Source organism: Lepisma saccharinum, chromosome 21 (genome assembly GCF_977018435.1).
Source record: "Lepisma saccharinum chromosome 21, izLepSacc3.1, whole genome shotgun sequence".
In the NCBI taxonomy this organism is placed as follows: Eukaryota; Metazoa; Arthropoda; class Insecta; order Zygentoma; family Lepismatidae; genus Lepisma; species Lepisma saccharinum.
This window is the reverse complement of record NC_139249.1, coordinates 17,608,978-17,635,286: the sequence shown is the minus strand read 5'-3', so window position 1 is coordinate 17,635,286 and position 26,309 is coordinate 17,608,978. Positions and strand designations below refer to the sequence as shown.

Genomic DNA, 26,309 nt, shown 5'->3' with positions numbered 1-26,309 from the left:
TCAGGGAATAGCGCTACTACCTTTTTCTACTCAATATAACAGTCATATATTAAGAAACTTTAAACTATTCTCTGAAACCGACTAGAAACACTCCCGTATATCGAAAAATATCGCCCACAATTTTCGAATATATGAGCTCACCTGTATTTATTCAGCATGATACAAGACAATATGCGAAAAATCTAAATTGTACTATGCATGCTTTGCATAAACAGCCAAATGTAAAACCGTAATTGCTAACTCGCCGAAGCAAGATATGCACGGATTAGATCAACAATATATTATTGGCAATTAATGCAACAAAGTCAATACAAGCATATCGTTTCAATTTTTCCATATATTGTTGCTAGCACATTATTTTGTACAATGCTGAAGTTAATTAATTTACTGTTTTAGATTCGTTGCCCGATCTTCTCTGGAATAATTGTTAATAACTATTTTTAGATAGAAGTGTGTGGCTGATAAGCTAAATATTATTACAGGCAGTCTAGGGCAAAATGTCTGGTCGAGTGGTATCACGTGAGCTTTTTCTGGGAATAAATATTGTAAAAGGTCATGTGAACGAGGATTAAATTTACATTACGAATAGAATTAACCCACAGAGCTGGTATATACTCTTATACGCAAATTTTACCGAGTCCACTAAGTCAGTCACGAAATTCTATAAACAACAAAACTTCAAACATTGATCAACGATCAGAAGCAAGATGAATCAACATGTGAACAATCAAAAAAAAATCTTGTGTTGTCAGAATTTATTTTTTAATATCACTTTTTAACTCCTCTCTTCAACTTACCTTTATATCCTAATTTAATGCTCACATATGTTTCTACTGTCTGATTATTTTATTCGTATTGTATTTTCTTGTCATGAAACATGTCTTTGCGCTGACATTCGTGGCGGAGTGGTTATCACCTCGTGCTACGACGTCAAGGGTTACGAATTAGAATCCCTTCCCGGAATCCCTTCCCGGAAAAAGTGTTCTTTGACAGTCTGCCTTCATCAGTTTCATATCACCCATTCTCAAGTCGCGATTAGCCAAAAGTAGCAGAAGAGACGTATCCAAGGATTTCTTTGTAATCTTATCTTTATTTTGATCTGTACTTTTTGGGGTTCGGTGGTAGAGCAGCAACAGCTGAATCTCGCCCAGTAATATAGTCAATTCAATTCAACTGTGTAGATCGTAGCAAGTTCCAAAATATCTATACGAGCTACACCGTATCATGTAACAACAAAAGGAGCGTCATTAACAACCTGTAAAGAATATAACAAAACGTTCAATTGTATTTTAATGTATTTTGTATTGCTCCTCTACATTTTGTATTATAAATTAGTAACATTTGTATCCTTGCATGTACGTCCATACTGCTGTACTAAGGCTCATCAGCTGTTTTTCAGCAAATATAATAAACATAAATAAATAAATGCTAAAGATTCACGTGATCACGTATAGTAGACCAGCCTGCAAAGTATGTAACGTGTTATTGCGTGCATGTAACGTAATGTGAAAACATGTTACTCACCTTCTGAAGTCCCTACTCCAGCAGGCGTAAATGACGGGATTCATCCCAGAGTTGATCCATCCCAACCACGTAACAATCGCACCAACAAGTTCCTCCTCCTGGATGCACTGGAAGCAGAATCCGGACAGGAGGTTGAAGACGAAGAAAGGTAGCCAGCAAACGATGAACACCCCCATAACGATCCCGAGGGTCTTAGCGGCCTTTTTCTCCTTTGCGAACTTCGCCAGCTTCCTGCTTATGGAGAAGTTCTTGAGGTTTTTCGTAGACGACAGCATCCGGGTGGAATTGTGCCGAGCGATGCCGTTCTCCGGGTGCGAGTGGTGATGGTGGAGGACCCCAGCGGTGGTCGTCATGGTCATGTCGCCGAGGTCGCTCTCGGAGGTGTGCAGTGCCGTCGAGTGGTAGCGTCCGTTGACGCCACCGCCGCGGTGGATCCTCAGCGTCAACTCCACGTCGCCGCCACCGGAGTACGACACCTGCTTCGTCCCTATCTTGAGGCTTCTGGTCTGCGCCATCGCAGCACGGTAGATCCTATAGTACGTGAAGACCATCACGAAGAGAGGGAGGTAGAAGGAAATGGTGGAGGAGAAGACAAGGTAGCCGATGTCTTCGGTGAAGGGACACTTGTACGATTCCATGTCTCCGATTCTGACGGCGCGCCACCACAAGATCGCCGGGAAGGATATCAAGCTGGAACACACCCAGACTACTCCGATGAGAAAGAACGCTCTCTTCGTGGTCATCTTGCTCGGATAGGTGAAAGGGTCCGTGATCGCCCAGTAGCGGTCCAGGGAGATGACGCACAGATTGAGGATGGACGCGGTGCTGAAGAGGACGTCCAGAGAGTGCCAGACGTCGCACCAATCAGCCCCGAAGAACCACATTTTGTTCATGGACTCGAACACGGCGTTGAACGGCATCACCACGAACCCAACCAGGCAATCCGCCACGGCCAGCGACATGATGAAGTAGTTGGTGGCAGTGTGGAGGTAACGCTCCCTTATGACGGCGAGAATGACCAGCATGTTTCCAAACACAGTAGCGAGACAAAAGAAGAACAGAACAACCGCGAGTGCGATCTGTTCGCCGGTCATGTGAATGTTCAACGCGTCATCCAGCTCCGAATCCAGCGACATGTTACTGTTGTTCAACCGGAACAATATGGCAGACTCATTGTTCACGGTCCAGTTGAGATCTTCGGGGAATGCCTGCTTTGTGGGGAGGTCCTCTTCCCATCCTGTCCACGACGGCAACGGCGCCGTGGAAGAAACGGACGCCGTCGTGGTTCTGCTGCCGTTGCCTGCTACGGATATTGTTCCTGACACTCCCCAAGTCTCATTCTGAGAATGAGTGAAGAGATCAAGGTCCCACAGAACATTGGAAGAGTTATCCCAACCGGCCAGCCACGAATCAAGCTGCAATGAGCTATTCATGTCGCCGCCATCTAAAAGCAAGATTTCAACATGGCTGACCAGGACAGAATTGCAGAAGTACAAGAAAATACACTAAATTAGCACACGATTCCAAGTACCGTGACACTGACTACCACGTCCGTTCGTTTTTTTACATTTTGGCCCACTTTCAACAACTTTAACACGCACATTTTCATACTTTATCGACCTTAACAATACCACATCACTGTGCCCTTGTACAATATTTATTTGAACTTCAAATAACTGTGCACAATACCCGGGTAACACACTTCTTTCACTTCCAAGAAAGATCCATGCCCAAACTGTTCAAAATTCCAAAACAGTTGAACATAGCTATAACGAACGGAGCGCTATTGCACCCCAACTTGCTTCCATAACAAACTTTTTTAATTGTCGTGGCAGCGGTACAACGGAGTCATTTCTCTCCTTGCATTTCTGAGTGAAACGCACATGCCATTAAGAGCTGGATGGAACAAGTCAAGATAAGGAAAGACGACTATTTTTTTTTTCTTCCGTCAAAACAAAACACGAAAGCACGCGCTCTGCAGCGCCAAGAGCGGGCGAAACACTCGATACTCGTCCGAAGCTAACGTAGCGGCAGACTGAAACGCCGCGTAGGCCCAGGTCGAGATGGGAGCACTTGAGTCTCCCTCGCGGCGCCTGCGTGGTACGCAGTACGTGCGAAAGAAGGAGCGAGAGAGGAGAGGGCGAGGGCGGGATGAAGGAAGCTGCCTACAGTTCAATGACAAAAGTGTTTTTCATTCAAGCAGAATTTATCTTAGCATGCATAACATTATATAAGGTGGATGACTCGCATGCAGTTTTTTGTTTGTTTCGGAGCTATGGAGGTCGGCTTGCTGCTAAACTTGACTAATGCCCGGTTTTTGTCTCTGTATTTCTTTCTTCCTTGTAGGTGTGCAATGCAGGTAGATGAGACAAGGTGTAGATAATGGGAGAGGAAATGTTACCTGCTGGCTTATATGCCTTTGATTGATTTGGTTTATTTTACGTCGCTTTTCTGCCACTTTTTGGATAATCGCGAAGATGAGGATGAGTGATAATATTGATCACAAGGAACACGCCAGGATTCGAACCTGAGACCCCTGGTGTCGTAGCGCGGTGTGCTAACCACTCCGCCACGGAGGCCGGCCAGCTTTTATGCGCTTCATATTCCCCATTCCAATAAGATATGATTTTTATCAAAATGTAAATTTCATCACAGGTGACTAGTTACAACAAAATGTACCTATAATTACAGATATTTTTGTTCAAACTTTCAAGGTCATTTATGAATATAATTGCTATTTTTTGGAAATTTTGCAATAAAAACATGTAAAGATCATTTCATTATTATGATTTCAAATATTTTATGGCAAATTCTTTTTAAAAAAACTAGTTTCGAGGTCATGCTAATTTGAAAGTTGTCTTAAATTAGAACAAAACATACCGAAGTTCCTCATGCAATATATAAAATCTGGTGTGTGCGACGAAGTATGTTTTGAGTTCATGCAAGGAAGAGGAAATCGAGACCTAACTGCAGTTTAACGTGGGATTAGACACACCGGTTATCAAACTGGAAACCGATGATAGAAATTACAATAGGGAAATACGAAAGAAGAAAATTTAATATTGTCGGCAAGGTTCTTTTCGAATTAAAATTGTGAATTTAAACAAGCACAAAATGCATTAAACATAAAATACGCTTTTCTAATGAAGGTTTTGTTTCATTCCAATTTTGGGAGACCTTGTGGAAGTGTGTGTTTCCGAGTTCGTGCGCACAGAAAATGCATGCAGACTCGAAGTTCGTTCCAGGTGTCAGGAATGCCTAAGGTAGTAGTACACATCTCTGTTTTCCCTTTATTACTTTAAAAACGTATCCCCCCCCCCTTTCAGTCTGCGAAACACACTTCTTGCTTTGGAGGAAGTTGGAAAAAGGACTATCTTTTTGGAGGTATTGTTAGTTATAGCAGTAGCAGAAGTGGTTGAGTTTTGTTTAAATCAACTTTTTCATACAGATAGGCTAATCGGGGCTGTACCTACAGCTTAAAGTTCGATGCGAATACTGTGTGCCTCCACAGAGTATCGAACCCGGGCCCCTTGATTACAAGGCGGCGACTATATCGGAGAGCCCCCCAAAAAGAAGTAAGGACGACTAGAGAAAAACCCTAAATAATTATTATTAACTAAATATAAAATAATTAATTTTCTCGCACTAGACCCTTTTTCGAAGCAAACATTGTTCCACTGCTGGCTCTATTGATTTTTTATTATTTTCAACTAATATTATTGCTATTTGGATAAACTTATTGCTCTAGAGCAGGGGTTTCCAACTGGCGGCACCCGTTGCCTTTTTTGCGGCCCGCGAAGCCAGTTTGCAAAAAACATTAATTTTATTTATTTTTATTGAAATACGTTCTATTTTTACTGAAGGAACGAAAGCTCTGTGAAGAAAGACAATATCACAGGTAGAATTGATTTGGCAGGCAATAATGATGATCACAAAAATCAAAAGTGACGTAACTTTCTCTTCGCACCATTCATTCCACCCCTTCGCTATGCGGAATGAACTTCACAGCTTCCGCGAATGCTTCATTCACTCTTTGTGTTTAGAAACAAACTGAAGAGCGGCGCTATAGAGATCTGTTTTACTACGCACGAAGTACGAAGAGATTTCCAGTGTTCCAACTCGGATTGTACTGCGACTGATTGTTCAAGTTTGTGCAAATATCGAAATGAGCAATATCTCCAAAAAACGTATGATTGAAAATGAAAATAGCTTCTCTCCAACTTGAATTGTGTGATTTGCAAGGCGATGTGTTCCTTCAAACTAGGCAAGAAAAGGGGCCAGAGATTTTCAAATACCTTTCAAAGGAACGCTTTCCAAACCTTCGTAGTTTTGGGCGAAAAACGACATCGATGTTCGGCAGCACATACACGTGTGAAAGGGTTTTTTCTTCAATGAAGTTAATCAAGAACCGCTACAGAAGTCGATTGGTAGATTCTTCACTGCTTCACCTTCGGAGACTTTCAAATACAGAAATTGAAGTGGACATTCCAACTTTAATAAAAGAAGCAGATCGGCCTCAATTTTCACATTGAACACTTAATATGAACAATTCTTATTTGTATGGTGTGTTTTTAATTTCTTTCAATTCATCCATAAGTATTGGGTTTTTGTGAAATAAATTGTAATTATACAATTTTGATTTTGTGATTCCATTGTTTTATTGCCTCGTTTTAGAAATTTAGGTCATGCGAAAGTACTACATTTTCAGTTCAGTAGTTAAAATTTTTGTAATTTTTAATCCCCCCCCCCCAAAAAAAAATGCGGCCCGCCAATCAACTGCTGGATATAATTTTGGCCCTCGGACCTTTTGAAGTTGGAAACCACTGCTCTAGAGCAGGGGTTCCCAAACTTTATCGTTTCACGGCGCCCTTAGCTTTTCAAGATTCTTTCCGCGGCGCCCAGAATGTAGAGCTATCTAACACTTGCACCCACTAACCCCAGATCGCCGCGGTGCATACTAGACCTCTGGTCTAGAGGTCTTGTTCTACAAGAAAATTAGCACTTTTTATGGAAGTAATGCTTAAATTCCTTGAATAATTGTTTGAATTCAACATATGAAGTTGTGAAAACAGCGTTCGTGCAAGTATTTAATGTTTAATTTCATACTTTTTACTCCTTTTTAGCCAATAATAGCATTTCCTGATAAGTTGAGTGTATATTGATGAAGGAATTGGTAGCATAGTGTCAGTTTCAGAACAGCGCGATGACATATTAGTAATAATACTCAGAGTGCTTGAAAGCACGAAAGTTAATATACTTTGATTGACCGATTGAATTAAAATTTTTGGATGCGTCGGCCCTTTAGGCCATTTTGCACCCTTGAATGTAGACGGGCAAATGTCCCCTTATCTAAAACTCTTACTTAAAATGCGACTATTACATTGCTTTTTGTAGGAGGGTGTAGAGAAACATCTTTGTTGTTGGGAATCCTTAGGTGTTGTGCGGATATCCCATGATAATTCGCTCCCTGCTCCCCTACCCTGGGTTCGATACCCGGTGAAGGCACATAGTGGTTCGGATCCCTTTAAACTGTAGGCCCACTCCCGATTAGTCTTTCTCTGCATAAGATAGACTTTACATAAAACTCAAAATCCTCCTCTGCCTACCACGTTCCTTATTCTTCAAGTACAAAAAACGGACAAGATGGCAAGACATTGAGCAAATTTCTATCAAGGAGAAAATTTTAATATTTAAAAAAACACCATCATTTGAGGGCAATAACAGCTACAGTATCTCCTCGTTTCAATTTCAGTTATTTTCCGACGAAGATGAACTCATAAAATGGATGTTGGGATAAACGCAATGAAACATCCATGCCTGAACCAGGATTCAAACCTGAGACATGTGGCTTCGTAACCACTACACCACGAAGGCCAGCTACAGAAATTCTAAAAAGCAATTTACTATTCTAATTTGTTTATTTTGCAACCACGAAAGATTGATTCAGTTTGTGTTTTAAGTTCACTCTATGCACAGCAAGGCTAATCGGGACTGGACCTACAGTTTAATGTGGGATCCGGTGTGCCACCACCGGGTATCGAACCCGGGATCCCTTGATTACAAGGCGATGACGCTACCACTGCGCCATCGGGGAAGCCCACAGCCCCGAAAGAACTTCATACATTATATCTATAATTACCTATGTATGAAATGAAAAATTGCAATGTCAAATTAGATTGACTGATTTATTGGGCTTAATATTTTTCACTTTTCTGCCACTTTTGACTAATCGAGAAGATGAAGATGAGTGATGATATAATGAAATAAATGAAGGGAAACTCACCAAAAATATCCGTGCCCAAGCCAGGATTCGAACCCAAAACCACTGTCATCAAAGTACAATTATAATTTTACACGCGCGCGCGTGCACACACACACACACAGATAGATAAATTGGCTAATCTATGATTAGTTTCCGGCTCAAACGAAAAAAAGTATCCAAATTTTGTCTACACAATCAGTGGGATTTCAGTTTTTTCAGCCAATATTGGTATGTGTAATAATACACTTGGCGTAACCTTTCTGCTACTTTTGACCAATCGCGACGGTGAAAAGTGATGATATGATGAAATTGATGAAGGAACACTCACAAAGAGCCTATATTTAATGGCATTTATACTTGAATATGCATTTCCAGATAAAATACTACAGAAAATGCTTCTATTTAATACAGTCCCAAAACTGAGTGAATAAATATGGTGATGGACACTTTGCCACAAGGCGGCCCGCAGAATTTTTATTTTTCAGAGGGGGGAGCAAAGTTCAAACTGAGGGGGAGCCTAAGAAATGCTATGCCCCAGTTAAGAACATTCTCATAAAGCAGCCCCTCACTAGAATAATTTGCGTAGGCATCCGCCTACCCACTGCATTTTCTCCATGTTGATCCATACAAGCATCCCACGGCACCAAACTAGGAATTTCCATTTCGAGCACTGAGGAAGAGTAAAATTTCATATTTTGCCCTCCATAAAAACTCAAATTTTTTCTTCTATTATTATTATTATTACCAAACATAAACTTGAAACTGAATTAAAAATAGATTGACGTTGTTCTCAAGTTCAGACTCGAGTCCACCATTTGAACAGAAACTATCACCTTCGTTCATTAACAGTTCCTTGACTTTCTGTACTTTTCTTTTAATCTACTGTCTTTGATCGCAGTCTTTCATCAATCTTTCTTTTTTAATTCCACCATTCAAGTTTATAAAGTTTTCGGTGATATCTTATGGGAGGGCAAGCGGACCCCTCTGCGGACGCCCTTACTTCGTCCGCTGTTATCTGTGAAACATTGGCGTAGGAACGGAGGGGAGGTATAGGAATATATTGTAGCCCCCCAAAAATTGGGAGGAGTGCAGTACCCACTAGATCATTTTTTTTCCGAGTTGTTGCCTCAAATAATTTCACAGACTAGACGTACCACTGCTCAAAGCATTTTTTCCTTAAACAGAACGTGTTCCTTTGTGTCTACATTATATCCCTACCCAAAATAATTCAAAACCGTAAACCTATTACACTGCATTGCGGTAAGTTATCTCACCTGATCTGTGCTCTAAGAAAGTTTCCTTATGAACATAAACATTAGCCTTGTCACTGTGAAGGACTTTTCATTCAATGGAAGCGTCACGTCCGCGCGTTCATTATATTCCCATCGGTTAACAAAGGGAGCGGTACTCTTTGTTAAAAGAAACACCCAAGCGGGCAGTTTTCTCTTGAAGTAGAAGCAAACAAACTGGAGTAGGAAAGCGATGTTGCCAAATTGAAGAAGAGATAAAAAGGAAAAGCAGAAGGAAATGGTAAAGAAAAAGAAAGAGAAACAAAATTAAAGAACATGGAAAGATAAAAGAAATACAGATAAAGATTAAAAAGGAAGTGTTTAAGGGTATTATCGAAAGGGGGGGGAAATATCCAACTCTTACATATTAGGCCTTAATTGACACGAGGGTTCTGTGGGGGATTCTGAATTAAACGTGGGGGGGCAGTATCCAACTCTAGGTCTTACATTATGGCTGGTATTTTAGTTAGATGGGGATTGGACATTAAATTGAGGGGGTATCCAATTGTGTATTACTAATGTCTTAGAGCTTAGACTGTTGCGGAAATTCTGGTGTGGAGACTGAGAATTAATTTTTTTGAAGGAGGCAATGCTGTCTAAAATTAGCATGGAAATTTTGGTGGTAGGATTGAGTATTAAATTTAAGGGGGTTCTAAAGCCATGCTAAAGCATAGACCCAAATTTCTAAGGGTAACCGTACAGCTAATATAAATTCGGTAAGGAAGAAATTTTCCGATATAAAAGATTGTTTTATTCACTAGAACATGTGAACCTTATATTTCTGTTACGATTGAAGGGATATAAGTAAATAACAGAAAATATAAGGTCTCCGTCATGTTCAAACTGCTCCGTACAGATGGCGCTGAAGTGGTAGTTTTGTTAATACCGGTGCATTTTCTTTCTTTTATGACTAGTATGGAAGATTTCGTGGTGAAACAAAGATCACATGTTCTTCCCGCAAGCATCTGAAATACTATGTGAAAAAATGAAAACATTTCGTACCTTCAGAGAGTAGTGCCTATCATTAAAACTTTTGAAGTGGCGTTTCGTCGCAATATACTCCGTGGTGCAGATTTTAGCCAACACTGTTGCCGATATTTCACGCCGTGTTTTCTAACGATATGATCAATACAAGTGCGTCGAAATCGTGAAAGTTAAACGAAGTTACCAGAGAATAACGAATACAGTACATGTTGGAAGAAGGAAACATCGGAAAAAACTGAAAGGTAAATCTTATATTTAAATGCTTGTTGCTTAATCCATCAAAAGTAAAACGTTTGCAATATGCAAGACTGATGCAGAATGTATGATTTATTTATATGTTGAGGAAATACCTTCCGATATAATTTCTGTGAGAATATCGCTTCAACGTTTCAACCTTTACAACGCAGCACGCATTTTTCCTTACAAACGAAGTTCATAATTCCTTGCAATTGTAAAATCAGAAGAGAATGTTATATTAAATTAGGCATAATGCAGATATTACAGTTTTGTGATTATTACTAGAGTATGAAATACCTTGATATAGATTATATTCTGGCGTTGAATCGATATTGGGAGATTATTTTCGTATTTCACTGGTGTTATTCAAATGTACGTACATCGGAATTTCTATTACAAATCAGTCGTTCATTATAGTTTCACTTTGCCCTTGCACAAGGTTGGAACGAGTTGTTTCTGACCTGTTTTGAACAAGATTTTTCTCTTTTATGTTTTTGAAACTTGAACACAGTTCATAAAGCTCGCAAATGTTAAATGCCATAAGTAGGTTAAGCTGTTAGGTTGGATTGGAATAGATTTATTGTGAGATCCCCGGATTTTGTGCAAGTTCTGAACAACGTTCTGTTACCTTCTTTCACAGAATCAGGTCAGAAAACCGGTTTTGTAAGCTGTATAAAACATTTTGTTTTCTCGTTCTTTCATAATTTTGAACGCCTTGTAATGGTAACGCAACATTTCCAATAAGTTCAAGCTTTATGTATTTAAAGTGTAAAAGTACACCCTAACAGCTAAAAGAGTAAAGTCCTAACAGTCTACCAAACAATAGTTTTCGTGTTTACTGAGAATTTACAAATTAGTATAGATTAGTAAATATTAGAAGTTCACATATTTTACAAGTGCAAGGCCAATTATTTATTTGTGGGTAAGATTGAGTGATTTTCAGAGAAATCATAATTTGTCCAGATTATGTTACGAATATTTGATTCAATAACCTACTTAAGTCAAAGTCCTATTCATAGGCGTGCGCACGGGGTGCAAGGGGGGCTCACGGACGTTCGCAGATTTTTTCCACATAGGGACAATCAAGATATTTTTGCGTGGGGCGTATTACCCCGATAATAGTGCTGCCCCCTCAAAAACACCACCTGAATTTGAAATTATCGCATACTTGCGTCCCTCCATTACATACGTAATAATTAATGTAAATTACTATGACTGAAATCAAATTATAAGTGTGAAATATATACTTTTAGGTAGATATTCGTTTTCGAAGAGGGAGGTGTGGTAATCCTTGCCCCCCTTCTAAACTTTCCATGCCCCTACATTATTATACTTTCAACTAGAAATTTAGTGTAGAGGAATCTTATGACTTATTAAACGATATTATTGGAGAAAATGAAGTATTTCAAGCCGATGAAAATTCAAAGCAACTACGGGGAAGGGGTTGCAGTGGCGCAGCCACAAGGGGGCAGAGGGGCATTGCCTTATCACAACCTTGGACTGAAATCAATTCTAGGAGGGCAAACATTGAAGTAAGAGAAAGTAAAACTAGCAGGACAATAGGATACTCAAAATGGAATTAGTTTTCACGTCTTTCTATCATCATTTTTTACAGACGGCCAGGAGCACTTGTAGGGTGGCACAGAGGGGCAATTGCCCCATCGACTTCAAATTTTATATACAAACAAAAATACATTTCGTAAAATTTTCTTGCTCGGTTCGCTCGCAATATCTGCTTTTGTTACAGTCTTGTCAAGTTCATAGTCATAGCTAGGGGACGGCGGGAGTTGTCCCTGGACGCTGAACAATCTGAATGAGAAAAATTGTAAAAGAGAACGCCATGGGTTCCCGTGATTTTTTTTTTTGCGCCATCAATACAGTTTTCACTTTGCAAAAATTTGGATCGTGAAATCTTCTTGCTCGCTTCGCTCGCAATTTATTTTCTGTAGTGCATTGTAAATTACCAGAGACAGTGTAAGAACAATTAAGTACTTCAGACAGTAGCTCCTGTAACAGCTTGGTTTGGAGGAAAAGGAGCGCGCATATTTCAGAGACAATTTATAACATTTTTGCTATTGGTTTGTTATGGGGCGGATAAATTGATTATGTAATGTATATAAATAATATGTCATTTACACACACACACACATATACCCATCAATGCAATAGAACTAAAACAGTGAGATAAAGTGAAGTTTTTCTTTCCCGACTAAACTTTCAAGGCTTTTGTCCCCCCCCCCTAATCAGAGGGGCTGCGCACGCCTATGGTCATATTTAACATGCACTGTAAAGATAGATCTGAGTCACTGAAGTGAGCTGATACCGTGAATCAAACCTTTTAAAATTCTGTTATAAAAGGACCACTTCGTTAACCATTATGGTGCAGTTTAGATCAATTATATTCACATCCACTTACACAACATCTCTAAGTTATTTTCATTTTATTATTAACTCAACTTGTCTGTGATTGTAACAATGTAATGAAAATTATTTTTTTCATCTTTGTTAAGTTCATAGTCTCATACACCATATTAACAATATTTTTATTTGCTCCTTTTACAGATAACATTTGAGAATCTATTTGATGTGTCTTCTAAGAATACCTTGAAATTTGTAAAAAGGTCAACAGATTTGACTAACAATGGCAACCCAATACCGTGGAAGTTTGTGGATATGCTTCTATGGAATCAAAATCGTCTGTGTGGATTGTTTGAACTCTACACAATTTGCACATACATGGTTGGATGGTGATGGTTTACAAGATATCAAGAGTCCAAAATATACTCAAGAAATGATGTTGCAAGTAGTCAGCAATTGGGAACGGTATATTTGAGAAACTGAAAATAATGGGAACGGTATAACTTGTTTGTCTTGTCTGTCAAGTTATAGCACACATTCCTTGAAATTTTTGCTAGTTCCAATTTTGAAGGGTATTTGCCCACAATCTTAGGATATTCATTGCTTTCTGAATGGAATGATGATTTCAAGACAGCAAGAAGCATACGCATCTATGAGAGAACCACATAATGTTGCAGGATGGGCAAGAAGGAGAATGAAGTTACATTGAAGGAAAAATGTTAATGTGAATTTATACGTATATCCCGAATATATAGTTTTAGTAGTCCCTTCATGCAATGATTTTTGAATGATTTGAATTTTATTCTAATGGTAATTATTACCATATTGTATCTTAGAAAACGTCTCTCACAATTCTTATCTAAGTATCTTATCTAAGATATCGACAGTGTGTGGAAAGTTACTTTTCAAAAGTAATTTAAAGTTAATCACTTGAGAAATTAATTTAGTTATAATTACTGTAGCTTTAAAACGTATCTAATTTAGTTACTATTACAATTACTTTATTCTAGATTAGTTATATTTTGTAAGACATGGTTCAGAACATGAAATGCAAGTGCACTATTCATTTCATCACAGATGACCACCAACAACTTAGCATTAAGAATTGAGGACTAAAAGTGGTAAACGTTGTAAGTGCCAAAAGCGAAAGTGTTGGGAAATCGCATCGTTCCGCACATCAGCCCGTACGAACGTGAACAATAGTGACATCTTTACACGCCCTTTGAACTACTTAGAGGGCTACCAGCCACATTTTACATTTACCACATTATAAAGCATGGCACATTTCACAGTTTAACGTGGAAAACGGTGTTTGAATTATTGTGGCACTTACAGCGTTTACCAATTTTAGTCTTCAATTATAACTGCTGGTGTCCGTGTTGGAGTGGTTAGAACAGCGCGTTACGGCGCTAGGAGTCTCTGGTTCGAATCTCGGCATGGGTATGCTTTGTATGTGATCCTTCAAAAGTTTCATCATTTATCACTTGTTCTCATCTTTGCGATTAGACAAAAATGGCAGTAAAATAAACTAAATCAATCAACCACATAATTATAACTAAGTTAATATATTTTATATGTAAATACAGAGGTAATAAAATCCACATGTTTTACTTAAAGATGAAAAAATAATATTTTATTGTATTTTTGTTGAGCAAACAATACAGACTATTATTCAGAATTACTGTTGAACTGTGGTATACCAATGAGGATTGTTGGAGATTATATAGCCTTATGTCGAAATTATTCTAATTAAAATACACTTGCAATAGATACATTCTGGTTCTTGGCAATAAATAAGATTGTTCTCATGGTCTCACGATTTCAATAATCACTAATTCTTTCATGCGAGGATATGATTCAACAAATTGTAAAAATGGAACAGAAGAAAATTCCTTTCTATGCAAAAAAAAATAATAATAATTGTACACTTCTGTTCACATCAATTGGTACATACTTCAACTGTTCGACCCTATAAAGAGTGACACTTTATGTGAACAAGAGTGTACAACTAACTTCGAAGTTAGTTACTAGTTAGGTGGGAAAATAACTGAATTTCAGGTACTAATTTCATAAAGTAAGTAGTTTACAGTTAATGTTACTCGAAAATGTTACTGTTACTTCTAAAGACAGCTGCAGAACAAACCAGTATAATTCGTGAAGAACTGTGAAACAGGACTTTGGACATGGTGCGGAGGAAACTTGTGTAAAATTGTACTTAAGTATTTTGAAACGAACGAACACTTGCTGCTCGTTTATCTTTATTCCCGGTTTTCAAATAAAGGCCTCCCGGATGGCGTGGTGGTAAAGTCGTCGCCTTGTAGCTACTCAAGAGGTTCGATACATGGTGGAGGCGCATTGCACAGTGGTTCGGATCCCACTTTAAACGGTAGGTCCAGTCCTGATTAGCCTTTCTGTGCGTAAACATGACTTAAAACATCAATTTAAGTTTTTCAAATAAATAATGTTCTTAAAGTATAGTAATTTGAGATTTAATTTCCATTGTAACACTGTTAAGTCTTGTTTTCATGTCATTAAAATGTTGACGAAGGAAAGCTTTTATAGTATAAAAAAATATACATAAAAACGTAACGTTTCCACCCTCTAACAGGATCTTCTTCAGACGAATATTCACAATTGACAATAAGGAAAGATTATTTGGTCTTATCGCCATCCTGAGAAAATGGAACACTTTTTTGTATCAATTGTAATTTTGCAAGAAAAATACATTAGGAAACTGAAATTTACGGCCTTGTGGAAAAATTAACATTAATACTTTTAAGCATTTTTCAACAATGTTTATAATTGAAAAAATTGAAAATGTGTTTTATCTTTAATTTCATTTTACTAATACAGGGTGCACAAAATAATATCTTGGGAATGGTATTTATTTCAACAATGAAAGCACGGTGCGTTGAATACGTTCTACCAAAGAATATTTTGAACAGTCGCTCCATACACAAGAAAAGAACTTCGCTGGAGCAAGCGAACGAAAGCAAGTCTCTGCGCAAGTAGTGACGCGAGACGGCTCTACCAATGAACACGTGAGAGGGAACGGGATTGCGCGGAAAGGCGGAAAGCTGCTGTAGTTACCAGCTTTCGCAGCATCGTGTACTGCTTCGTTCTGCCCACTCGATCCCCTTCTCTGCCGCTATGTGCAGCATTGCTGCAGCAGAGATAGTTGGGACAGAGTATAAAGTCTCCAATCAAAAGTAGAAAATACTGGCCGCGGTGGCTCAGTCGGTAACGCGTCTGACTACCATGCTCAAGGTCCCGGGTTCGATCCCCGGCCGGTTCAAATCCGGGAACTTTTCTAACGGTGGAAGCGGCCCCGGCGCCTACCCAGCGTCGAATAACATGGGTACCTGGGGGAAACCCTGGGGGGTAAAGGCGGTCAGGGGCGTGATGCTGATCACATCACCCCCACTCACGACCGGATCAAGAAAGTGTGGGGCGTTACCCCCACACCCCCTATACGCCTTCATGGCGTGGTGCTATGCACAGGGGAACACTTTACCTTTTTACCTTTACTGTCATACAAGTGTATAGTCAACGCAGGCACGTATCCAGAAATTCCTTTCGGGGCGAGGGGAGACAATATATTTTTAAGTGGTATAGATAGAACCTCACAGGTGCATATTTAAGGCCACTGGTGCCCTTTTGGTGGCAAAGCGGGGAGGGGGGGGGGGCAAGGAAAGTTTACTTTCTCTTGGTAGACAAGGCCTAGCATTAAGTGGCCATAGTGCGGAGGCAAAAAAATGGGGAGCAAATGTGCCCTAAACAGTAGCCACCGTTTAAGGCTGCCATTTTTATCACGTGTTTGTCCGTTTCTTCTCATCAGGCATCAAAACATCTTTGGTGTCTTTGAGTGTCTTCACAAAGCTGTTACACATGCACGGGATGGACAGACAATCCACTCGACGATGCGAGATTCAAACTGTGGGCTGTGAACTGGATGCACACAGTTCTCGAATATTTCTCCCTGATTCGAGCCTGAACACCACTAATGTGTCTTGTCTTCCCATGTATGCAGCTCTTATAAAAGCTGAAACTCACCAAATTGTTCATATTCAGGCCTGAGCACTCGCAAGTGTTCAAAATTGTCCGTCACAGCTTCCGCAGTCTTGTCATATATCGGCACGAAACAAAGGAAGTCTTCTCGAACACAGCTGGATCGAGAAACAATTAATGCACAGTGAAAACCCTTCCGTTCCCAACACATCTAATGTTTCGACTTCCAATATGATAAAATGCTCACTCATTTATCTCCAGTGGCGTGATGGGGGTCATAACCCTCCATTGGCCCAGTATTTCTAAAAAAAAATGAACGTCAAAGGCAGAGAAAGATGGTAAAATGAAGACTGACTACCGAGAAAAAGTATACGTAACACTCCCCCCCCCCACCTACCCTTCGAAACTCCTGGGTATGCCAGTAGAGCAACCGCACGACATGCCAGAGACCCTGGTTCGGGTCATGACAGAGCCTGAAAATTCCGCTAAAATATCTACATATCCAACATCTTCCTGCTTTCTCTTCTCGACATTCATATAATTTTCGGCTGTCCCATTGTAGTGGTTGAGTTTTTGAGTGTGGGTCGAACCCAGTTGGCTTAAATAAAAGTCATTTTTATCCCATGAAAGTCTCGGACTGCAAACACGAAATTTGGCCCGGGCACAAATAAAATTACAGTTGATCTGTGCAACTTATTTATGTCTTAATAAACCGCCCCAATATCCGGTACTCCTGAAATATTCACTTTAGACCTTCGATCTCTTCGGCTCATGCCCCGAACTAGCACTACACTGAGGCTCCTAGAGTTCCACAGACGTCAATATTTTCAACTTTGGACACGAACTAGAAGTAGACTTCGGTAGTTTACTGGAAATTGTCTCACTAGTCCTCTTCATTTTCGAATTACTAACAGATTCTGTTGTAGTGATCAACCGGGAAATTGAAGCCGGGTATTTACATCTTCATTATATTCTAGAATGTTCCGCAGGTAAAACGTTTCGTTAATATTACCAGTGGTTCGACTCCACCTCTTATTTAAGAACGTTTCCTTTCCCGCTTTCCAAAGAATAAATAATACAAAGAATCGTCCTACTCGTGGCACGCTTTGTTGTGCGGCTTCCAAATGATGACAAATCTTTACACAATGATAGCGCTCGCTGCGACAACAACAATGAAAACGCAAGAAAAGTTTACGTGCAATATTGTCAATAAAAGGGTTATAGAACATTCTCCGTCTTGCCTCGATAATTACTCTCCTTAAATTATCGTCACATTATTCAAGAAGCCAAAAAACTAATTTATCCAGTGTAAACTGATAAGATATCCTGTGGGGGCTCGGCCCCCTGATCTCCAACTTGAATACGTGCTATGATCAATAATATGGTTATGGAACATTCTCTACCTTGCCCCGATAATTGTTTCTCTCCTTAAATTATCGTCGCATCTTTCAAGAAACCAAAAACCTAATTTTATGTAGTGTAAACTGAAAGATTTCCCTTGGAAGGAGCTCGACCCCCCCTGACCCCCATCTTGGATACATGCTATTATCAATAACAGGGTTATAGAACATTTTCTGTCTTGCCTAGATAATTATTACTCTCTTTAAATTATCGTCACATTATTCAAGAAGCCAAAAACTTACTTTATCTAGTGTAAACTGAAACATTTTCTGGGGGATCGACTCCCCTTATCCCCACATTGGACACGTGCTATTATCAATTACAGGGTTGTAGAAAAATTTACCTTGCCTCGATAATTATTTCTCTCCTTAAATTTTCGTCACATTATTTTATTTCACACACACAAGAAACCAAAAAGCCTCATTTTATCTAGTGTAAACCGAAAACTTTCTGGGGGGGGGGCTCTAGCCCCTGAGCCCCCCTTGGATACGTGCCTGAGTCAACGCAGCATTTGCTTCAAACTTATTCACAAAATTTTTCAATTATTTCAATTACTGTCCTCACTTGGTCAGTTTCGTGTTTGAATTAACTACACTTATTATTGTATTTTCTTCTCTGCGTTCTGAATATTAAAATAAATACTGAACATAAAACAACGAATTTTATATAAATATTAAACTACACTCATTATTGCATTTTCTTATCTGCGTTCTAAATATTAAAGCAAATACTTAATATAAAACAACGGATTTTATATTAATATTTCGACTATTACTACCCTCCACTGATGATATATTGCTTATTTCTGTAAGAAGAACATATAACTAAAATCTCATGATTATCAATTTCCCTGATTTACTACTTTTTTTTTAAATTCACTAACTCACCTTTAACCAATATGGCGTCATCTCACATCGAGTACCCTAATGTACCTTGGTTATATTTACGCGGAGATCTGGCAACATGGCCCTCGGTTGCCATGGCAAACAGTGCTGCCATCTGTTATCGAAAAATTACCACAAAATTGCCTTTAGTACGGCCTTAAAGGAGGAAATAGGAAGCTCTTGATAAAGTGTTAAATCTTAGATTGTCGAGAGATTTCTGTAGTGGAGAGAGAGTTCGAACATTACATTTTGGAGACTGTATTTAGCGATATTGTATCTACACGTTTTCGACCCCAAACGTGCCAAAAGAGAAGCTGGAAAAGACTAAATATCTCGGGATCTTAAGAAAGTATTGACATCCCATTAAATTAATATTCTTGAAAGCCTGCAAAGAAATGGATGTAAACATTTTCTTGCTCGCTTCACTCGCAATCATGTGTTGCGAGAATGCGTGTTTGGCGCTTTACTCAGGTGAATGTGAAGTTTTATACTATATCTGCATTACAAGACATAAGCGATATTCTCGATATTCATTAATAACATCACTTCTTAAAATATAATGCTTAGTGTTGGTATACTGCTTCATTTAAAGCAGGTGCATCATTTGGGACAAAAATATATCGAATCCGCATTTCTAACTTGTCACAGGAAAATTTTAAATTTGCGCTGAAGATAAAATCCAAGTAATTATTGTTATGGATTATGGTTTGTTACTAAAATAATTATATTTACCCCAGGAAAACGGGGGGTGGGGTGAGTTCTTTGAAAGAGGAACCCTGTTATATTATCGCCCTGAGGTTAAGAATTTCTAGCTAGGGTTCTGTAATGTGTCGTGAAACAAATTGAATCTACCATACGGCTGGAGTATATTATTTGGTTTGCCAAGGTTGAATTATTCTATCTTTATCTTTAAGTTGTGTAACAATATGTTAAATACTCAAATTGAGTTTTATAAACCCACTCAAAAATACTATTTATATGCATATTTACATATTTTAATTTACTACATTTAACCAATCAATGTGCTAGCTTTAAGTTTTTCGAAAATCGAACAATCAAAAAGTATGGACAATGTAACATGGTATATCATTCAAATAGACATCAACTATTACACATTCATCCAAACTATTTTCGAGGGATTATGATGAACGATTTTATTGGTGGTCTTGAGTGATGGGCAACCCCTGTTTAGGGAAATGGGGCAGATCAAGTATAGTGTTCTGTAAAGCTAAGAAAAAAGTTACTTTCGGTAGACACGCTGTCGTAATTAAATAATTTGTGGGGATTACGATATGATTTGAGGGTGCGAATGATATGAAGGGCTCGGTGCAATAAGGAGCTAACCCTCACTTCTGTCAAAATTGAGATACACCGTGCAGTACGTGCAGCATGAACGTCTGCTGCATTCACCAAGAGGTGGTGCTGGTGCTGTGTCACATTCGCGCGCAATCACATGGTACCCTTCTTCGAAAGGGACGTACGAACGGGAAGTTCTGTGCAACAAGGTGTCAAGCCACAGGAAAATGTCGGATAACGAGGAAGGTCTGCAGAGCACCTCCTCATATATTTGTGATTCTGATGAGGAAAATGGCCCTCTGTGCGGTGACAACAGCTTTGATGACCCAGACTATGTGTGTGGAGTGTCGACCAGCGAAAGCACCGACTCTGAGGTAAGAAAGAAGTTTTTATTTTTGGTATTTTTTGAAAATGTTGGTTAACACCTTATTGTCTCAGACTTGGGCACGGTGAAAACGGTTGGTAAGTGTGCGTCGTGATGTGCATATTAATGCCCAAATCAGCTCACTATGCATTCGTCAGGCCTCTTGCAAGTTGGTACAGTAAAATCATGAACTTATTTTGATGACAACTGCTGCTAACATAATGAATGTAGGTTAGCACCATATTGCTGAAATGATTAATCACGAAGAAATCGACATGACACACGTACATGGTTCCCTAATAATGACAAATTCTGACAACGTACCATCAAGGACATTGCGATAAATCGTATAGAATAGGAAAGGTGGCCTCCCGGATGGCTCAGTGGTAGCGTCGTCGCCTTGTAATCAAGGGGTCCCGGGTGCAATTTCCGGTGGAGGCACATAGTGGTTCGGATTCCACTTTAAACTGTAGGTCCAGTCCCGATTAGCCTTACTGTGCTTAAGTAGACTTAAAACAACAAATCAATCAGTCAATCAACAGGAAAGGTATTGTAGAAATAATGTAAAGATAAATAATCAGAATTGTTTTGTCATTTGCAAAAATGATGTGTTTCGGAAATTTCTGTTTGTCGAGTGGATTGGACTGTTACGATGCAACCAAGATAACTGGGAGAGAGTGACACGTAAGAGAAGAAGAAATAAAGGGGAGCAGTACACATCCAGGCACACAAAGGATGTTGTTCCAGCCAGGAAGATAGGCGACCCAAGTACTTGTCCAAAGAAATGCTGGAACAAAATTAAGGGGGATGCAGAGTTCATTTTTCACACATTCTAGGACTTGGCTGATTATGCAACACAGAACACATACCTCATGCAAAATATTAGAATTCAGAATACGAAACGTTCCTACACAAAGGGACTATCTTCCAGGAGGTCAATCACATTTTGTTATAATATACAATATACAACAGATGAATGGGCAGATGTGATCAGCAGCGCAAATAGAAAGAAGAAATTTCATGTAACACGCAAGCAGCAAACCGACTTCAAGGATCTCACACCACTTGTGGCATCAATTACCAAGAAAACCACCACAGATGGTAAGGAGCCCCTCAAGTTTAAAGAGGCTGCGGTGTTCATGTGGAATCCGCTACTCGCCATATTCTGCATGAGAGTTATTCATACCAGAAAGAAGCGCCAGTATGGGCTAGGTGCACCCTAAAGAAAAGAGGCTGTCCACTGCCAGAGGTACCCCTAAATGATTTGCCATGCAAGTACAAGGAACAGATTCCCATATATGTCCGGAAATATTCAGACATAATGTCCCTGTTGGAATGGATCCCTCCAATATACCATACTTTTTATCTCAGCCTTGTTCCGACGGAAGTAGCTGCCGAGGAGAGTGCAGAAATTCTGGATGGACTTTATGACTGATACATTAAAAGGGCTTGGATCAGTTGAATTCAGAATAGTTTGTGCGACCTGCATTCATATGCCACTATTTGGTGTCAGTGCTGAGAATATTTCGGCTGACACTGCATGCCAATTAAACTTGTATGTCATTTTTTTCTCCCTACAAAATTTACTTTGATTTTTCATTCTTATGTATATTATTTTTCACAATATAATGGTCATGCACTCCTGATAGTTGCTATTCCACAGAACTGACACCGAAGATTGTGATGCAATAAGGATCTAACCAACAATGGGAAACAATGAACTGAAAAAAACCTAATTTAATCATCTTTGCAATAATTGTACCACATTTGAATGTGTCCATGTAAACTGGAAACTTCAGACATGCTTTTGAAATCAACTATACGACAATACAAACAAAATTCAGATTTATGGATTTTTTCAAACTTTCAAATGCTAATATCTCGAAAACAACTTTTTGAGGGTTAGCTCCTTCTTGCACCGAGCCCTTCATATTTGGGGGGACATGATATGATTTGGGGGACGCATGACATGATTTTTGGGGGGAATGCGCCATTGGCTTTGGGGGGACACCTCTGCTCGCATGAAGGAAATAATATCCTGCAGTTTTGTCTTCATACTTGGGATTTTCACTAGCAGCCGTGAGTGATAACTTGCATTATGCAAAGTCTAAGAAAAAACAAAAAGCACAACACTATAACAAAACAGCACCATAACACAACAAAGAAATAACACAACACAAATAGTTAAAAAATTAGGCGCCTTGCAACTACAAGAAATGTAAAGAAAATGTGGCAACAACGTCTGAGTGCACGCGCTTATCGGGAGCGGTTTGGTTATTGTTAGCTATTGTTGCCAGTGTTAAGTTTCATGAAAGGGTTGCCGATGGGGACATAATAAACGCGCGATCTTTTTTTTTTTAATGCGCAGCTCTTCGTGGATGCATCCGATTAACTTATCTTCCTACACGTCACTTTGATCTCGATGCATTACCTACGCGCTAAACAAATGAGGGGTCTAGTGAGAGAGGGAGCTATGCCACAAATCTTGAAAATTTTATTTTTCAGTCTTCTCCTACCATCTGTCATCTATCATGTGAACTACAACCATGTGGCATAGCTCCCGCTTGTTCTGCAGCAGATTTTCTGAGTTCTTGAATACGTCCTCATCAGCATTTTGAGTGAGAGAAGGAGCTATGCCACTTACTGATGGTGTCTGCAGTAGGAGTGGCAGAGGTTGTGTTGCAGTAACCGGTGCTAGATTTAATATCAGCCCTGAAGTTAAAAGATCTCATGGCAATAATGCCTTATATTCCTCCAGTTCTTCATGGTGTTTACCAAAAACTAAAATCCACAGAAACAATGGACAGTGAAGATCCTCCAGAAGACATATGAAGTTGTTTTTATGTAGATCATATGTAACACTGTGAACATGATTTACACTCATGCAAAAGTATTTAAGCCTTGTTCAAAGTATTTGATGTGCTAGACTGATTTTTCCACATGGGTATACTACAACAATATACCACACATGTTCATAATAAATGGTATTTATATTGAAATTCATATTTTTCCTTTTGAATAATTTACCTAACAATATGTTCAGAAAAGAAAATACCGTTTGTTGTACAAATTATGACTCAACGCAATGCTTTAGAAAACTTAATTTATTTCCATTTCTTGTCAAAGTGGCATAGCTCCCTCTCTCACTAGACCCCTCAAATGTTAAGGCATTTTTCTAACACTTCGAAAAGGAGCAAATTGGTACAAGAATTCAGTCATAACTGGTTAAAGATACGTCGAAAAAACCTTCACCGTTGCATTTCTCGTGAAAATTGATATATCCTATCAAATTTCACTTTTCATTTAAAATTCTGAAGTTGAATTCAAGATGGCGGGTTTCAAGATGGCGGCCGTCATCGTCATGTGCCCTATAACATTTTCCCTCACCCCTATTACAAACTTGCAATGTTAGTTTTAAAAAATAGTATGTCATTCAACTTTTATTCGGGTGTCTCCACACTCTTGGACCACCCTGAAGGAAGGTGCAAAACGTTGGAATGAGGCCCAAGTTTCGATTTGTTCGGATACATTTTTAAAGCATCTTAACACTATCTTAAAAATAGTCATAATAAAATATTAAACAATTATACATGTTTCTGTGTACATGTGTATGTTTGTAAATATAATTATGCCCGTGTGTGTGTATATTTGTTTATATATGAGTATATACAAGTGTATAGTTATGAATGTCTGCATATAGATATGTATCTTGTTATACTTCTGAAAATGTCATTTTTAGATTTATGTTTTGTATAAAATTTGTGGTATTATTTTTCACGCAATGATTAGTGTAGTTTTGCTCTCTTTCTTCTTCTTTTGTTTTGCATTGTTGAAATTGTAATTTATTAATTGTTTCTCGTACATGTAAGCCTATTGTAATTGGAGCCAATGCTCTGTTATAGGTGAAAATAAATAAATAAATAAAATGATTTTGAGAATACTGCTTCTCTATCGCCAGTACAGTGGGATGCATAAGTATTACCAAACAAATTGTCCATCGCCATAATTTTCTCTGTTTTAGCCAATGAGCGTTTCAAGAATTGAAAGAAATCGCCTAACAAGCTGCGGGCAAATACTTGTGCACCCCACTGTAAGGGTCATGTACATTTTACTTCAAAAATTGAAAAGTACTTCGCCTGTTGTAAACTGAAATAGATATGTGTGTGCATTGTTTCCCCATAACCTTCTGAAAGTACTTTTCCCGAGTTTTCCAGAATCCTCAATTTTTATCCAGAGTAGTATCCAATACTTAGTACATTACTACTTTAAATTTATTTTACAATAGTCTCCATTTCGCCTCATAACCTCACATTCATTAATATTATTAGAGATGGGAAAGATTAATGGCAGGTGTTATACAAATTGGTACAAGAATTCAGTTATACCTTTTTACTGGTTAAAGATACGTCGAAAAAACCTTCACCATTGCATTTCTCGTGAAATTCTAGACTGATTTGACATATCATATCATCCCCTTCCCATTTAAAATTCTGAAGTTCAATTCAAGATGGCGGCCGTCATTGTCATATGCCCTATAACACTATCGGAAGCAGTGTATCAGTAATACAGTGCGTCCATTTCCTTGCGAGGCCGAGAGATCTGGAGAAGTGTGGCGGGCGGCGCTAGCGGACATGCCGACATTTCCGACCAGTAAAGTCCCGCTTATTTTTATGGACATATCTTTAGCATGCAGATATTTATCAGGGAATTTCTGTGCAAATTGCCTACACACGTCTCGACAACAGTCTGTTTTCACGTAAGTGTCATACATAAAAGTGCTTTGTTCTAACGTGAACTTTGCGGCTGGCATTTCAATCGCCTCACTTACACACTGCAATTACACAAAGAAGTAGCACGGCAAGTAACCAAAAACCACACTCTTTCACAGAGTACGAAATTCAAGGTCTGTTCCTAACTCCATTCGCAGCTCTGTCTAGGGCACCTTTAGTCGCGAAGGAGCTTTCAGATTGCAAATAATGCTCACGAAAACCATTGACTTTTCCGGTTTAGTCTGCAACGTAATCTTGATACAGTGTTGCAAATTCGAATCCTCCAAACAAGTGAAGCAAAACGCTTTCGAGGGTAATCTTAAGCGGGACGTTACTGGTCGAAAATGTCGGCATCTCCGCTAATGCCGCCCGCCACACTTCTCCCGATTTCTCGGCCTCGCAAGGAAATGGACGCACGGTATTAACGATAATCTTACCAATCTGATATTCTAAAAATAGACTTAATTTAGTCCAATATTCTGCCATTTTGTCATTTTCATGAATAAAAGCATATAATTTATGTTTCATGGGTTTTGTGAAATAAATGTCTAAATACGCAGTTCCTTTTCAAAGGCAAAACTCATTACAATCATAAAAACAAAATTCCCTGACTTTTTCAGACTAATGCCATCAGGGCAATTCATATATTTAAACATGCGTGTAAGAAAGTCACTTTATTTTACCTAACACTAAGAATCCAAGTTAACCAAAAATTTTAGAATATTCATTCCACATGTAAAGATGATAAGCAGGATTATTTATTGTTAACAAATTATCGTAATTATAGCATACATAATACATAATATAGTAAAAATTTTGTAATGAATTTTGTATTAATTCGAATATCTACTAAACGCAATCCAAAATTGCAAAATGGGAAAATTCCAATAGCCACTTACTGTAGTTCTACATGAAAATAGTTCAAAACATGAC

At 38.8% G+C, this 26,309-nt stretch overlaps 1 protein-coding gene across 1 annotated transcript; it reads right to left on the bottom strand.

Annotated features, from left to right (window-relative positions):
- Positions 1–1,520: 1,520 nt before the first annotated feature.
- Positions 1,521–3,380, bottom strand: LOC146004356 (dopamine receptor 2-like). The gene has a single exon (XM_083143145.1). It carries the CDS (start codon positions 2,955–2,957, stop codon positions 1,521–1,523), a length of 1,437 nt encoding a protein of 478 aa, XP_082999271.1. The 5' UTR covers positions 2,958–3,380.
- Positions 3,381–26,309: the final 22,929 nt, after the last annotated feature.